Genomic DNA, 13,747 nt, shown 5'->3' on the forward strand with positions numbered 1-13,747 from the left:
AGCTGTCTTGAAAATTAAAATTAAAAATAAAAAATTAAACAGCTCTCAAAGGTTATTACAGTTCCTAAAAAGCTATCACAAGCAACGTTGTCAAAATCGTACGATTCTCGATTCGAATCGTATGATTCAAATCACCTCGCGATTTAAATCGTTAGCTTGAATTGTTTTTGGATTGAATCGTACGATTCAAGTTGGAATCGTACGATTCGATCGTGAATCGTATGATGCAAGTGAATTGTCTGATTCAATCCAGAATCTGTTTTTTTAAATAAAGTGGGCCCCACTACTTTACGTAAAAGGGTTTTTACGACTTAATCTTTTCATTCTCTCGACTTCTCTTGTTTACGACGCCTTTAGGGTTACAAAAGCACAAAAAAAGCCCAAACCCACTTCGATCTTAGGGTTCCAATCTCCTTCATTCGTTCAAAGCAAGAAGAAGAAGAAAGAGTGGAATACGAGACAAGGAAGAAAAGGAAAAGAAGAAAGCTACCAAACCCACTTCGGTTTTACGTAAGCTCTCTATATTTCATCTTTTTTGGTTTTTGTTTTCTGTTTTTTTTCTCCTCCTACCTTCTCCATCTCTCCGGCTCTGTTTGTTTTCGATTTTGAGAACTAATTTAGTCTAAAACTGATTATTAGGCTATGTTTGTTTTGGATTTTGAGAACTGACTCGTCTCCGATCAATTCTTAAAATCCAAAGCAGATAGGGCTGACCCTTTGCTCTGTTTGTTTTCCATTTTGAGAACTGATTTGGAGTCCAAAACTGATCAGCTCTGTTTGCTTTGGATTCTGAGAACTGATTCGACTCAAATCAGTTCTTAAAATCGAAAACAGATAGGGCTGACCCTTTGCTCTGTTTGTTTTAGATTTTGAGTACTGATTTAGAGTACAAAACTGATTAGGCTTTGTTTGTGTTGGCTTTGAGAACCGATTGAGTCTGAAACTGATTAGGCTCTGTTTGTGTTGGCTTTTGAGAACCGATTGAGTCTGAAACTGATTAGGCTCTGTTTGTTTTGGCTTTTGAGAACCGATTGGACTCTAATCAGTTCTTAAAATCCAAAACAAATAGTACTGACCCCTTTTAGGCTCTGTTTGTTCACGATTTTGAGAACTGATTTATAGTCCAAAACTGATTAAAAGGCTCTGTTTTTTTTGGATTTTGAGAACTGATTTCATGTGCAAAACTGATTATTAGACCCAAATTTACGTTTAATTTGGGGTCAAATAATCTGTTAATGTTATGTACTCACAATCTGTTCTCAAAATCCAAAACAAACAGAGCTTTTAATCAATAATAGAAGTTCCGATTTTAATCTAAAACAAACAAGGGTGTGCCGTGCCGTGTGCTCTATTATGTTTGTTTGAACTGAGTTATGAATGGTTAATTAATTTTACTTATGAGTTATGACAATCAGTTAAGTGCTTATCAAGCATTTCATGTTATTTATTTTAATGGTTTTGAATGGAAAATTGATAATTGCTCTTTTTATTCTTATTAGTAATTTTTCCTATTTTTTATTAATTTTTACTGATTTTTATATATAAATCTGAAAAAATCTTACGATTTACGATTCGATACGATTCGACCCCTCTTACGATTTACGATACGATTCCGATTTTCAGAACATTGATCACAAGCCCATTAAAAAAGAGAAGACAACTGACTTTGTGCGAATAGTAAAACATGGCAGTGCCAATATCACGACCCAATTTAAATTTTATGTTTTCTCACACACACACACACACACTATATATATATATATATATATATATATATATATATATATATATATATATACATATGAGAATACGGTTCCTGCGGGTGCCCTCAGGAAAGTTACCTGCGGTGATGAATTAAATAATAGCGGTGGCGTGAGCTCATGTTCGCAAATGAATTAAATAATGTGAGAGTGCGTTCTATGAAAACAGTAGTGTTGATATTTTAATCTTTCTTATTTTATAATAATGTGCTACCAAGCTTCTCCTCTTGGCAAGTGGCAATGGTGGTGCAAAGATGCGCGCAGATGGCAAATGATGCTAGCAAAAAAACGTAAACGTAATCATTACACAGAGAAGTAAAATAGGTAAAGTATAAAGTTTTAAATGAAACATTACCTAGAAATAGTTATAAAATTGTAAAATTATGAAAAAAATACCAATAAAATATATAAGGTTATGACAATTACCGTAATAAAATACATAAGTTTATGACAATTAATAAAAGAAACACTTACTTAGAATAATTATTACAAGTTTTCCATGCATACAAACATCCCCTATAATTGAACTGCTAATATTAGCAAGACACAAGACATCTTACGCACACATGGATGACGTGTATGTGATCCCCATCGCTCATCATGTGGCCTAATTGTATTGAAAACAGCCCAAATCTCATATAATTGTATTGAAAACAACCCAAATCTCATATTGAACTCACAGGGAGTGAAACAAATTGACCAATGTTTTACATCCAATGGCTAAAAATGCATCTTTTAGACTGTCAGATCCTCAAATCATTCTGATTTTGGGTTAAGAGCTAAATAAACGGTTTGGATTGCAACCATGCGGCAGATAGTTCAGACAAGAGTGCTTCGTACCCACTAAGAAATAGTGGGTCCCAAATTCGATTGACGGTTTGGATTGCAACCATGCGAGTCAATCGAATTTGGGACCCACTATTTCTTAGTGGGTACGAAGCACTCTTGTCACAATTATTCTAAATATGTGTTTCTTTCAGTAATTGTCATAAACTTATGTATTTTATTACGGTAATTGTCATAACCTTATATATTTTATTCGTATTTTTTTCATAATTTTAATGATTACGTTTTTACGTTTTTTGCTAGCACCATTTGCCATCTGGCGCATCTTTGCACCACCATTGCCACTTGCCAAGAGGAGAAGCTTGGTAGCACATTATTATAAAATAAGAAAGATTAAAATATCAACACTACTGTTTTCATAGAACGCACTCTCACATTATTTAATTCATTTGCGCACATGAGCTCACGCCACCGCTATTATTTAATTCATCACCGCTATTATTTAATTCATCACCGCAGGTAACTTTCCTGAGGGCACCCGCAGGAACCGTATTCTCTATATATATATATATATATATATTGTCTTCCTTGTTATATTCACATTAAGAAGAATTTTTTTTCCATTGTGTCAGAAGTTAATAATCTTCAATGTGTATCTTCAGGTGGTGAGGAGGGAGAAGGTGGAATAATAAGATGCCACGTACCAGTGTAGTTGAGTCTCCTGGTTGCCCTCCCCTCAGAGCCTTGACTTTTGATGTTCTTGGTCTTGTTAAAGGTAACAGATTATTATTGTTATTCTTCAACATTTTTCCTTCAGTTCAACTATTAAGTGTTGTGCTTTGGAGGCAGTTGTCGAAGTTCGTGGCAAGCAAGGGACACCCACGGTGGTTGAGAGATGGGGTGCTCCTGATTCATCCCAATGCGTGCTTGCAGCTTCCATTGTTGACCGCAAGACTAATCCGGTATGTCATCTCTGTAGTGTGAACTTCATTTGTCTATTTGAAGTATGTGAAATTGGTGGTTGTACTTTGTGGGAAATTATTGAACTATTTTAAGTACATGGACAGGTGCATTTTGCTATGATTACTTCAAATGTTTATGTCAGTGGTGCTATTTTAACTGATAACAATTCAGATTAGCCAAAAATTGCCTGTTAAATTGCTATAGGTTGTGGAACTAGTTCATACTGATGGGAGAGCCCTAACACAGTATTTTCCATATCTGGAGACACTCCCCTTTTTTGTAAAATAAGCACGAGTTTCCACTCTAATCTTGGAAAATCTCAAGAATGTGGCATTCTTCTGAGTCTTCTTGTTTAAATCTAATCACCCCTGCCCCAATATGAATTTTTTGGAGCTTCCAACAATGACAACGAAATAGATTTTTTGATTTTCCATTAGGTGTATGAACTACCCTTGCTCGCTATCTGAGAATAAGCAAGGGGTCCACTCCAGTTGAAGAGCCCGGCAAGGAAATACTGCATCTGCTTAAAACAGTAAAGGATGTGCATTGTATTAAGAAAAGTTGAGATTATTCAATTCCTTTTAAGCGTCATGCATTTCTTCTGTTCATCGGTTAGTTTGGAAATTTGAAACTTGTCTTAAGCTAAAGCATCATCAATTGTTTTTCATAATCTTTAGAATAACAATTTTATAATCTACGTCATTCAAATTTTTTTTTTTTATAGAATCTAGGGCATTCTTTCATGCATAATTATAGAATCTAGGGCATTCTTTCACGCCTTTATTATAAACTATCAGTTTTCCATGCTTACACGTAAATTCTAGGAAACATTCAATGACAATATGGAGTTGCTGTTATTGGTTTTTGGTATAGACCTCACTACCTATCTAGAAAATAAGCAATGGGCTCCACCCCAAAGTCAGGAGCCATACAAAAACAGTACTATTTCTACCAAATGATTTTACACCATATTTAGAAGAGACGAGCTTATTGTATGTCTTAATGTTATTGATCTTGATGATTGGATCTCTCTATGAATGGAAAAAGAGTGCTTAGGATCGGGAGTAACCACAAGTGATAGGGCTAAAATCTGTTCTGTTAGTGTTCAACTTTAAAATATTAAACCATTTTCAAGATAAAGCATCATTTTTTGTGTTTTATGATCCAAAGAAATACAATGGTAGAAAGTCATCATTTTTTGTGTTTTATGGTCCAAAGAATTACAATGGTAAGAGTGTGTTCTTCTTCTTCTTCTCTGATGAAACACTTTGACATCCATACTCAAATATCTGGCATTGCTCAACAACAGTGCAATGCCAGTCTTGATTTTGCCAGGAGGTGCATGAATTGCTATTGTTCTTTCTGTAAGGCATTTTGCCTTGGTTTGTTATACTTTTACTTGCCAACTATCTGAAAATAACCAAGGGCTCAACTACAATGCAAGAATCTTGTAGAATTTTGGTATACCGTTCCAAAAATTGTACATTGTATTATGAAGAGATGAACTTATTATGTGCGTAATAAGTATCATTTGTTTTTTTATTCTATTACATTGCTCAGTTAGAAAATATTAAACTTTCTCGAGCTAGGGCATCATTGGATGTGTTTCATAATCTTGACAATAGAAGAAATTGATGTGTTCTTTCGGCTTTGCAGTTATGCTGTTCAGATTCTTTTACTTAAATGTGAACTCTTTGGAGCATCCAACAACGATAATGATATTCTCTTGCTATCAATCTTGAAAATGAGCTATGGGGTCTTATCGAAATTCCTATCCCAGAGCCTTGAGAATTGTATGATCTGCAAAGATTGTTTTATTGTCATAGGATAGACCATGGACCTTTCAGTGAATGCAAACACTTGAAGTAATGAATATTATTTAAATTTTGGGACAAAATTTCCCTTTTATCAATCAATTATTTCAAAATGATAGAGTGGATACTCACAGCCCAGGAGTAATTGAAGGGATATTTTTGAAGAATTTTGATGATGAAATCCGAAAGGAGTGGCAAAAGGAGAGAGAAATTGGATGGTTATGAGAGATCCAATTGTTTGGTCATCAAGGAGCAAAAGAAAGCATAAAGATAAAAGGAAAGATTGATTGACAAATGACAAAAGAGAGATAAGTTACGAAAGATGATCCATATGTATCTAACATATCAATTCAAAATACTGGGCCTAAAAAGATGAATTTTGCACTGTATTCCAAATGGATTGTGCTAGTTCAAGGTCACGAAGCACACCCCTTGAAAGGGAGGTTCAGGTGGATAAGTAGAGCTATTCTAATAAAGTAGAATGTAACAGTTGTTCCTGAGCAATTGGAAGTTGGGATCTCTATCAATGTAGTAACCCCCCCCTCCCCCTCCCTAGAAGTGCAAATTAGGTACTACATTACCAATTCAATTTAAAGCCTGTGTACAATAACATATGGCTGTCTTTGCTAAAATAAGAACTTTTTGGAGCACTAGGAATGGAATGATAATGCAATGGAAGTTCTGACAATCCCGATTTTGCTAATAGTTGTATGAATTCCTATAGTTCTTTCAGGGATTTCCACCCCTTGGTTGATTTTCCTTTTATCCCCATGCCCTTCCTGAAAGACCTCTCTCTAATTCCAGAAAGTTGAAGTGCTTTGGTTATGGCGGAGTGGTTCCTGTGTCTTTTGCCTAAGTTATTTTTGGCATATGCTAGTTTTGCTGGTGAAAGTCAGCCTATAGATGTGGAAATTGGAGCTGCTTGGAAAGGAGTCAAACTCTTTGGGGGTTTAAAGTTCAAGCAAGTCCGGATTGAATGAGATTCAAAGTTAAGTGATTGATTGGCTTAAGAAAGTAATCTTTGAAAAGAAATTGGTTTATGAGCAGTTTGAATGAGATTCAAAGTTAATTCATTGATTGGCTTAAGAAACTAATCTTTGAAAAGAAATTGGCTTAGGAAGATCTCCTGTCTTTGTTGTAAATTCTCACATTATTGTAGAGAAATGAACTCATTGTTAAGCAATTATGAAGACTTTCTTTTTTTGTCATATTCACGAATAAGGAAACTTTGCTTGTCTGCCAATTTTAGTTTAAATCGTAGGGAAGTAGTTCCTTGGCATGACATGCGCCGGCTTGTCTTATTGGGCCCATCCTTGGGGCCATGCATTTCCTCTTTGTATGTAAATCTTGCTTTTTTCTATTAATTTTTTCCTATCTGAACTCACCAAAATATTTTCTTTATTGATTTTTGTATCTTAGCAATTAACGAGCTATCTAACAACATTACGCCTTGAGATTGATATATACTCTAAAGAATTTTATCTGCTTTTGTTTCCATAGCTGCTCAATCTTTATATGAAAATAATGGCCATCTCCAATTTTTTAACCATAAAAGTTTGGAATCAATTTTGCAGTTGTTGGCTGTTGCGAGGAAAAATGGTTTGGTAAGTTTCTCCTTGGCTCTGGTTATTATACCTTTCAGCTTGGGGAAGCCCTTCTCTGGATGATATTTGGTATTGGGGTACGAATCACAGGTTGAGGTGCTTAATCCTTTGAATGGAGATGTTCTTGTTGCAACCAAAGTTAGTGAAGCTGGTAATGCTGGTCATATTCCAGAAGATGACCTTATTGTTGGCTTGCATCTTTTCAAAACAGAAAGGACGGAGGTAAAGTCCAGGTAATTTACTTGTGTTTTGCTTGAATTTGTTAGGCTTTTCTTTCTAGCAAAGTGACTATTACATGCAAATAGCTGATCTTTGGTTTTAGATTCATTAGGAACTCTAATTTTTTCTTTCTTTATGTTTAAATCATAACATGTTGAGGGTAAAAATGAAAAATCAAAAGAGATGAAAGGTGTAAGAAATTCAGAATTGATGAAGAGAGAGCATGATGTTTTTTTTTTTGAATGGTCAGAGAGCAAGATGGTTCTGCTCAAGATGTAGATCCCCAAATTACTACTTCTGAAGCAAATGCAAAATTTGCTTAGAAATTTGGTCTAGAAAAGATGAAGAAATGAAGGCGTGGAACATGTCTTGTAGTTCAACAGGCAGCAAAGAAACAATGCAAACTTTTGAGCGTGGAGTGGAAGAGAAAAACCCGAGTGCGGTAAGAAAGGAACTGAGTAAAAACACCCATAGAGAGCTGACAAGATGAACAGAGAAGGTAGAAGAAGCATTGCGACTGTCTTAATGACAAAGGAAGAACCGGTAATCATAATAAATCAAAAAATGTTGCAGACGAAATGTAAACTTTTGATGCTTTACCTGATCGGAGAATTGCAAGGATATAAGCTGGGTAATGAAATTTTGGATAACTGTGGGCATCATTATGGTAAAGGCTGTATTGCCAGAGGCATTGCCTCAGGGCACCGAAGGGGTGGTCATAAGCATCTATAGCGTAAAGTCGATTTTGATGGAATGAAAAAGATATATCTGGTTGAATCGTAAGGAAAAGTCATCTCAATGCTCCAACATCCACACCATATATGGATTGAACTGTCTAATGGAATGGCATTCTGAATCCAGCTCACATACCTCTTTGATGGGCGAATATCCCAATCCTTGGGGGTTCTGTCATCTGGAATCCTTGATGAAGAGGATCAAGTTGGCCCTTGTGAACAACTTGAAGTACTTTCTCCTTTCGACCCTTTTAGCTAAATGTGGCAAAATGAAGGAAAATCAATGAACCGACCCCATCGTATATTCATATCCACCCTGTAGGAGCTACAACATCACCCCAAACTTCTCGGTACTTTCTCCTTTCGATCCTTTTAGCTAAATGTGGCAGAATGAAGGAAAATCAATGAACCGACCCCATCGTATCCACCCCGTAGGAACTACGAGATCACCCCAAACTTCTCGGACTAGGCTACTAGAAGAGAAAGAGGCAGTGCTCATACTTTGAATGGGACGAGCAGCAAGGGGAGGAGTAATGGATAGACTTTACCCATTGTACCAACCATAGTTTTAAATTTCGGCTGAAATATTTCTGTTTTGGTCCAAATCGACACCGAAAGTACATTGAATCGTGTTTTTTTTACAGGATTCTTTTTGCTGAAATTCCGATATTTCAGGTTGTTTACAAGATTTCCACCAATTGTAAAATTTCTTCCGAAAATTTAAGATTTCCACCGAAATTTAAAACAATTACAAGATTTTTTACCGAATTTTACATGATTCGGCCGAAACTGGAAAATTTCGGCTTCGGTTGTGGCCAACAACGAAAACCGACATTGAAATCCTTGGTACCAGCTTGCTCATCTGGCGCCAAGTTGATATGGGTGTTTATCCTTTGGATTCCTTTGCCTGCCTCATTCGTAGTGACTGCTTTAGCCATTGTGTCCATTTTCGGACAAGTGGTTGAAATCGATATGGAATTCATTAAAGTTTGTAGAATGGACATGTCATAAGTGAAAACCTTGAAGTGAGAATAGCAAATTTTACACTATGATGTGAGGATTTGTGTTGGAGACCAGTGGCGATGGTCAGAAGCGAAGAAGAATCCGCTCCAACAGTGGATATAGATCCATCCGGTCAAAGATCCTTTTGCGTGGCTGTATCTTCGGGCAGGAATGGTAGACGATTTATCTTGTTTCGATGGTGCTTCAAGCTTGATGTTCCAGGGCAATCTGGAGGAAGCTGATGATGACATGTAGGTTTTGCATAGGTTCAAGTTTTGAACGTATGGCAGATATGACTCCGTCGAGCATGGACAGTAATCCAACGGCCATCATCGCTAGTGATCTAAGGCCCTCTATGGTTTCCAATGCAAAGGATGCACAGTCTGATCATAATTGTAGAATATCCCTCAATCCTATGGCTAGAACGTCGGGTACAAGCAGTGTTTCAAAACGCGGCCAAATCAAATCGTAGTCGAATTGACGGTCGAGTACTCGGTCGATGCGGCGAGTAGTCAGTTGACACGGTCATAATCCGGGAGAATCAAAGGAGTTTCGATTGACTTTGTAGGACAAAACACAGACTCGGACAAGGACGAGGATGAGGTAAAAGAGATTCGACTCGGGGGAGCACGATGACACGGAGTTTTGAAACTATGCGTACAAGTTTTGAAGTTAGGTTTTGGAAGGGGGAACCCAAACATTTTCAAGCTAAAGGCGCCGACATGTGGTGCAAGACTCCTGGTCAAAACGTGTCCTCAGTCAGAAGCAACACTGACCGACCACTTTTACACAACGATATTATAGAAAAAGACTTTAACCCACATCGAGATGTGGGGAAGTTGTGTAGAGAGCCATGTAAAACTCCAGATCATGGGGAATACATTCAAGATCCTCTATCCAATCTCCAACTACCACCAAGCTGTGAATTCCATTAGATTCCCATCTAGTGTTCACAATGCTGTGGTTGTGGAAGAAATCAGTTTTCTTATTGATGGTGTATCCAGGAAACCTTATCTGCTCAGCATCAAATTTTCTCATGATATCTTCTCTAATGACCTCCTAACACATGCAGAAGATTGTAAGATGTAATCCATCTGTGCTCGGGGTCCTATCCTCCTTCATATCAAATAATCACTCCACTTGATGCATAATTGGACCTCCCAAGCTGTCACAACTTGCCTCATAAAGCGCATCAAACTCCAACCCTTCAAGAGGTCTAAAATCCTTGTTTTAGCCGATCTCTGCAATTTTTTTGGTATGATAAAAAGTTCTTGCTTCGGTTAACAAATAGATAGTCATCTCTAAAGTATGGTTTCACTGCAACCTAGGAAGCACGGGTACTCTCCCGAGCCCCCCGCACCCGTGTCGGGTGCACCTCGGGCGGCGCACCTGACACGTTTTAAACCATTTTTTTAAGGGGGAAAAAAACCAAAAATAGGGGGTGGATTTTTAAAATATTTGGGGGGGGGGGGGGTTAAAACAACTAAAATATGGGCCTATGGACCTGATTTGTGGAGGGAAAAAAAGGGCAGATCTGTGGAGAAACAGTATCTGTCCATTTTTCCCTCCACTTTTGGATGGGTTAGGATGATCCTATGGACCTGATTTTTGGTACACACCCTATCCATATAAGGGCCTTTCAAATGAATGCTTTGGATAAAAAATATGGGCCCACATGAGTTTTTGACCCTCGAGCTCAGATAGCTTATCTGATCTCTAGCTCAGAAACACTTTTTTGGAAAGTATATTATATTCGGCGTACCCGCACCCGGTTTTTTTGGAAAATCACGACCCACGTAGCCGTGTGTCGTGTCGTACCCGCACCCCATTACGTACCCGTGCTTCTTAGATTGCAACTTTTCCATAAATAGTAAAAAAAATTATCTGACAGGAACTTAACTTACTATGAGCTATTTCCTCTGCTTTTTGGATGCTCGATTTCTTGCCAGCCATAATTTCTCTCGAAGATTGAGGAGCAAGGAAACAACTCCTCCCTGCTGTTGGACAATCCGAAAATAAATTAAATTCATATACAACTAGGGTTTGCTTGAAATGTAGGTGATTTAGCTTTGAAGAAGCTTTCTTGCAGGCCTCATCTCTGTGGGTTTTTTGGTTGCTGGATAAAGAGAAGAAAATATTAAATGAGTTAAATTGTTTTGTATTAAAGCATTCAATTGGAGATAGTGGGTGATGTTTGGTAGAAATTTAGGCGATTTAGCTTTGAATAAGTTTTTTCTGAAAGGAAAAGGTTGCGGCTAGGGTAGTCTTGAGACCACATCTGATTGGGTTTTGGGTTTCTGGAGATGAGGGAAGACCCCTAGCGAGTCAAACTTGTTTTGATCAAAAGGCATCTATTGGAGAACCAAGAGCAACCTATAATTAATCTGACGTATGCCCATCCACTTGTATCGTTGACAAATCAAAAACTCATTCCCTATGGTCGAGTTTCGCTACCATTCTTCCTTTCTTTTTAGTTTTTCTTTTTTCTCCCTAATTGGCACGTGGAAATTTGTTGTTCAAAGCCATAATTGTGATAAGGGTTGCACGACCTTAACATTGTTGTTGTTGTTTTTTCATGGTACTTTCTTGGTATAATATTTTCTTCCATAATTATCTTTTTTCTTGTTTTCCCTCGAGAAGCTTCTTGCCACTGATTGAAATTATTTTTTACCAGGTCAAGTACATTTCTTTCATGTACAATGAAAGGAAATGCAAGCTTGAGGTCCATTGAAATTGGCGATGTATCTGTAGATTCTGCATTTTCTGATTCTCCAACCACATGGAGTGTATGTGTTGCTGGTAAAATTTTATGTTCGTCAGTAGACAGGAGTGAGAACTATGCCTTATTTGGAGGGTGAGTTCTTAGTAGGCAATCCAATGATAGTAATGTTTTGATCTATAATCTCTCTTATGGGTTTTTACTACTACTAGCTTGAGGGATTTTTTTTCTCAATATAGCCATGTTTGGCTGCCATGAAAGTTTTTCCAATGAATATTAGTTTTTCAAGTGGTGGGAGAGGGACAAGGAGGGTGAGAGAGGGAGAAAATTGAGACGGCATGAGTGAGGAGAGGGTGAGAAGTAGCTGAAAAACAGTGAAAATCAAAACTCTACTCAAAATAGAGTTTGTGCTTTCCTTGTTCTCCAGCCCCTTGACAACATCTCCCCATGCATGCCCTCTCAATTCTCTCCTTCTCCCACTCTCTCTAGCCCTCTCTCAACACATGGTAAGCTAATATTCCATGAAAAATAATTTCATGGTTGCCAAACAGGCCTACAGTTTACCATTTAAAAAAAAAAAAAACAACCTGGCCTAAAGTTTTGAATATGATAAAATGATGTTCTGGTAGCTTGCCCACTGTATGTGGTGACTTTTTCCCTTACTTTTCTCAGGAAGGGTGTCGAAGTTAATGTCTGGGATGTTGACAAGTGTAGTAAGATCTGGGCTGCAAAACCTGTGAGACTTTTAATCTCTACGTACTCATTTAAATTTTAATTAATAATATTCGTATTATTATTCTCTTCAAATAAATTGATGCTATATTTAATCTGTTGTACATGGCCTCTGTGAAGCCTCCACGCAACAGCCTTGATATATTTACTCCTACTTGGTTTACTGCTGCAACATTCCTTAATAAAGAAGATCATCGTAAGATAGTGGCTGGCACCAACAATCATCAGGTAATTTTTTAAATAAAGTTTCTTATTAGAGCCTGTATTTGGTTCTCTATTAAAAATAAATAAATAAATACAAGTTTTGATATATTGGTGTGTATTTGTTTGTATGATCTTTTGATCTCGTACAATGAAGTTTATCCGGCTTAGACCTTTATAAGTGTTGACCTCTTTAAAGCTTTTTCTTTGTGGGATGGTGCTTTTATAGTTGTACTACTGTAACAGGTTCGTCTTTATGATATTTCTGCACAAAGAAGGCCTTGCCTTTCATTTGATTTCCGAACATCCCCAATTAAGGTAGTCACTGAGGATCTGGACGGCCATACAATCTATTTAGGAACTGGATCTGGTGACCTTGCTTCTTTTGACATGCGTACAGGTAAGTGCATTTATGATAAAATCTAAATAGTAAGCATTTAGGCTACCTATTCTGTATCTTCAATTTATTGCGGTATATTACTGCTTGTATTTTTCTGTTATATAATGTTCCGTAGCTTCCTTTAAAATTACTCACTGCATATTATGTCTGCAATGACATGCCTGACAAAAGTGCATTGGTCGTTCCATGTCCTATAAATTGGATACTGGCATGCTTGCAATTTCGAACACAAACACAAGGCATCTCATGTGCTTTCCTCATACTTTGATATTCCAAATTGAGTTGAGAAAATAAAATTTTAAAAATAAATTCCAATATAATCACCTAAAAGTGTATATGAGCAAAGTTCTAAAAATTAGAACTGAATCATAAATCGCAATAGGGGTTAAATCGTATCTAATTGTAAATAAATTACATTATAATCAACCAAAGTGTATATGAGCAAAGTTCTAAATGTATATGACCCGGATCATTAAAAATGTATATGACCTGGATCATAAATTGCCATAGGGGTCAAATCGTATCAGATTGTAAATCGTAAAAGTTTTTCAGATTTACATGCAAAACAGAAAAAAATTATAAACGAAAGAAACAATAGTAAAATGACTAATTATCCATTTCCCATCCAAATCCATTAATTTAAACCGAAACTCTACCATGATTGATTATTCATTATCATAATCATGAATCATTTGTTAACAAAGTTGTCACAAGAAAATTATCTATTTCCCATGCATATTGGATAATAGCCTAAAAAACAATAAAAAATACAAGCTCATAGACTCAAACATCAAATGATAAATGTCATTAAAA

At 36.7% G+C, this 13,747-nt stretch overlaps 1 protein-coding gene across 1 annotated transcript in view; it reads left to right on the forward strand.

Moving 5' to 3' along the window:
• Positions 1-333: 333 nt before the first annotated feature.
• Positions 334-13,747, forward strand: part of LOC143860931 (Transducin/WD40 repeat-like superfamily protein) — a 38,584-nt gene continuing 25,170 nt past the window's right edge. The window contains exons 1-9 of the mRNA XM_077371792.1: positions 334-510; positions 3,209-3,321; positions 3,396-3,508; positions 6,898-6,927; positions 7,018-7,160; positions 11,557-11,736; positions 12,274-12,337; positions 12,454-12,561; positions 12,781-12,934. Of these exons, the coding sequence (XP_077227907.1) occupies positions 3,240-3,321; positions 3,396-3,508; positions 6,898-6,927; positions 7,018-7,160; positions 11,557-11,736; positions 12,274-12,337; positions 12,454-12,561; positions 12,781-12,934 (874 nt within the window). The 5' untranslated portion in view covers positions 334-510; positions 3,209-3,239. The remainder of the gene's footprint in view (positions 511-3,208; positions 3,322-3,395; positions 3,509-6,897; positions 6,928-7,017; positions 7,161-11,556; positions 11,737-12,273; positions 12,338-12,453; positions 12,562-12,780; positions 12,935-13,747) is intronic.

The sequence above is a fragment of the Tasmannia lanceolata genome, unplaced genomic scaffold (assembly GCF_043159265.1).
Source record: "Tasmannia lanceolata isolate RefF3 unplaced genomic scaffold, GAP_Taslan_0.1 ptg000037l, whole genome shotgun sequence".
Lineage (NCBI taxonomy): Eukaryota > Viridiplantae > Streptophyta > Magnoliopsida > Canellales > Winteraceae > Tasmannia > Tasmannia lanceolata.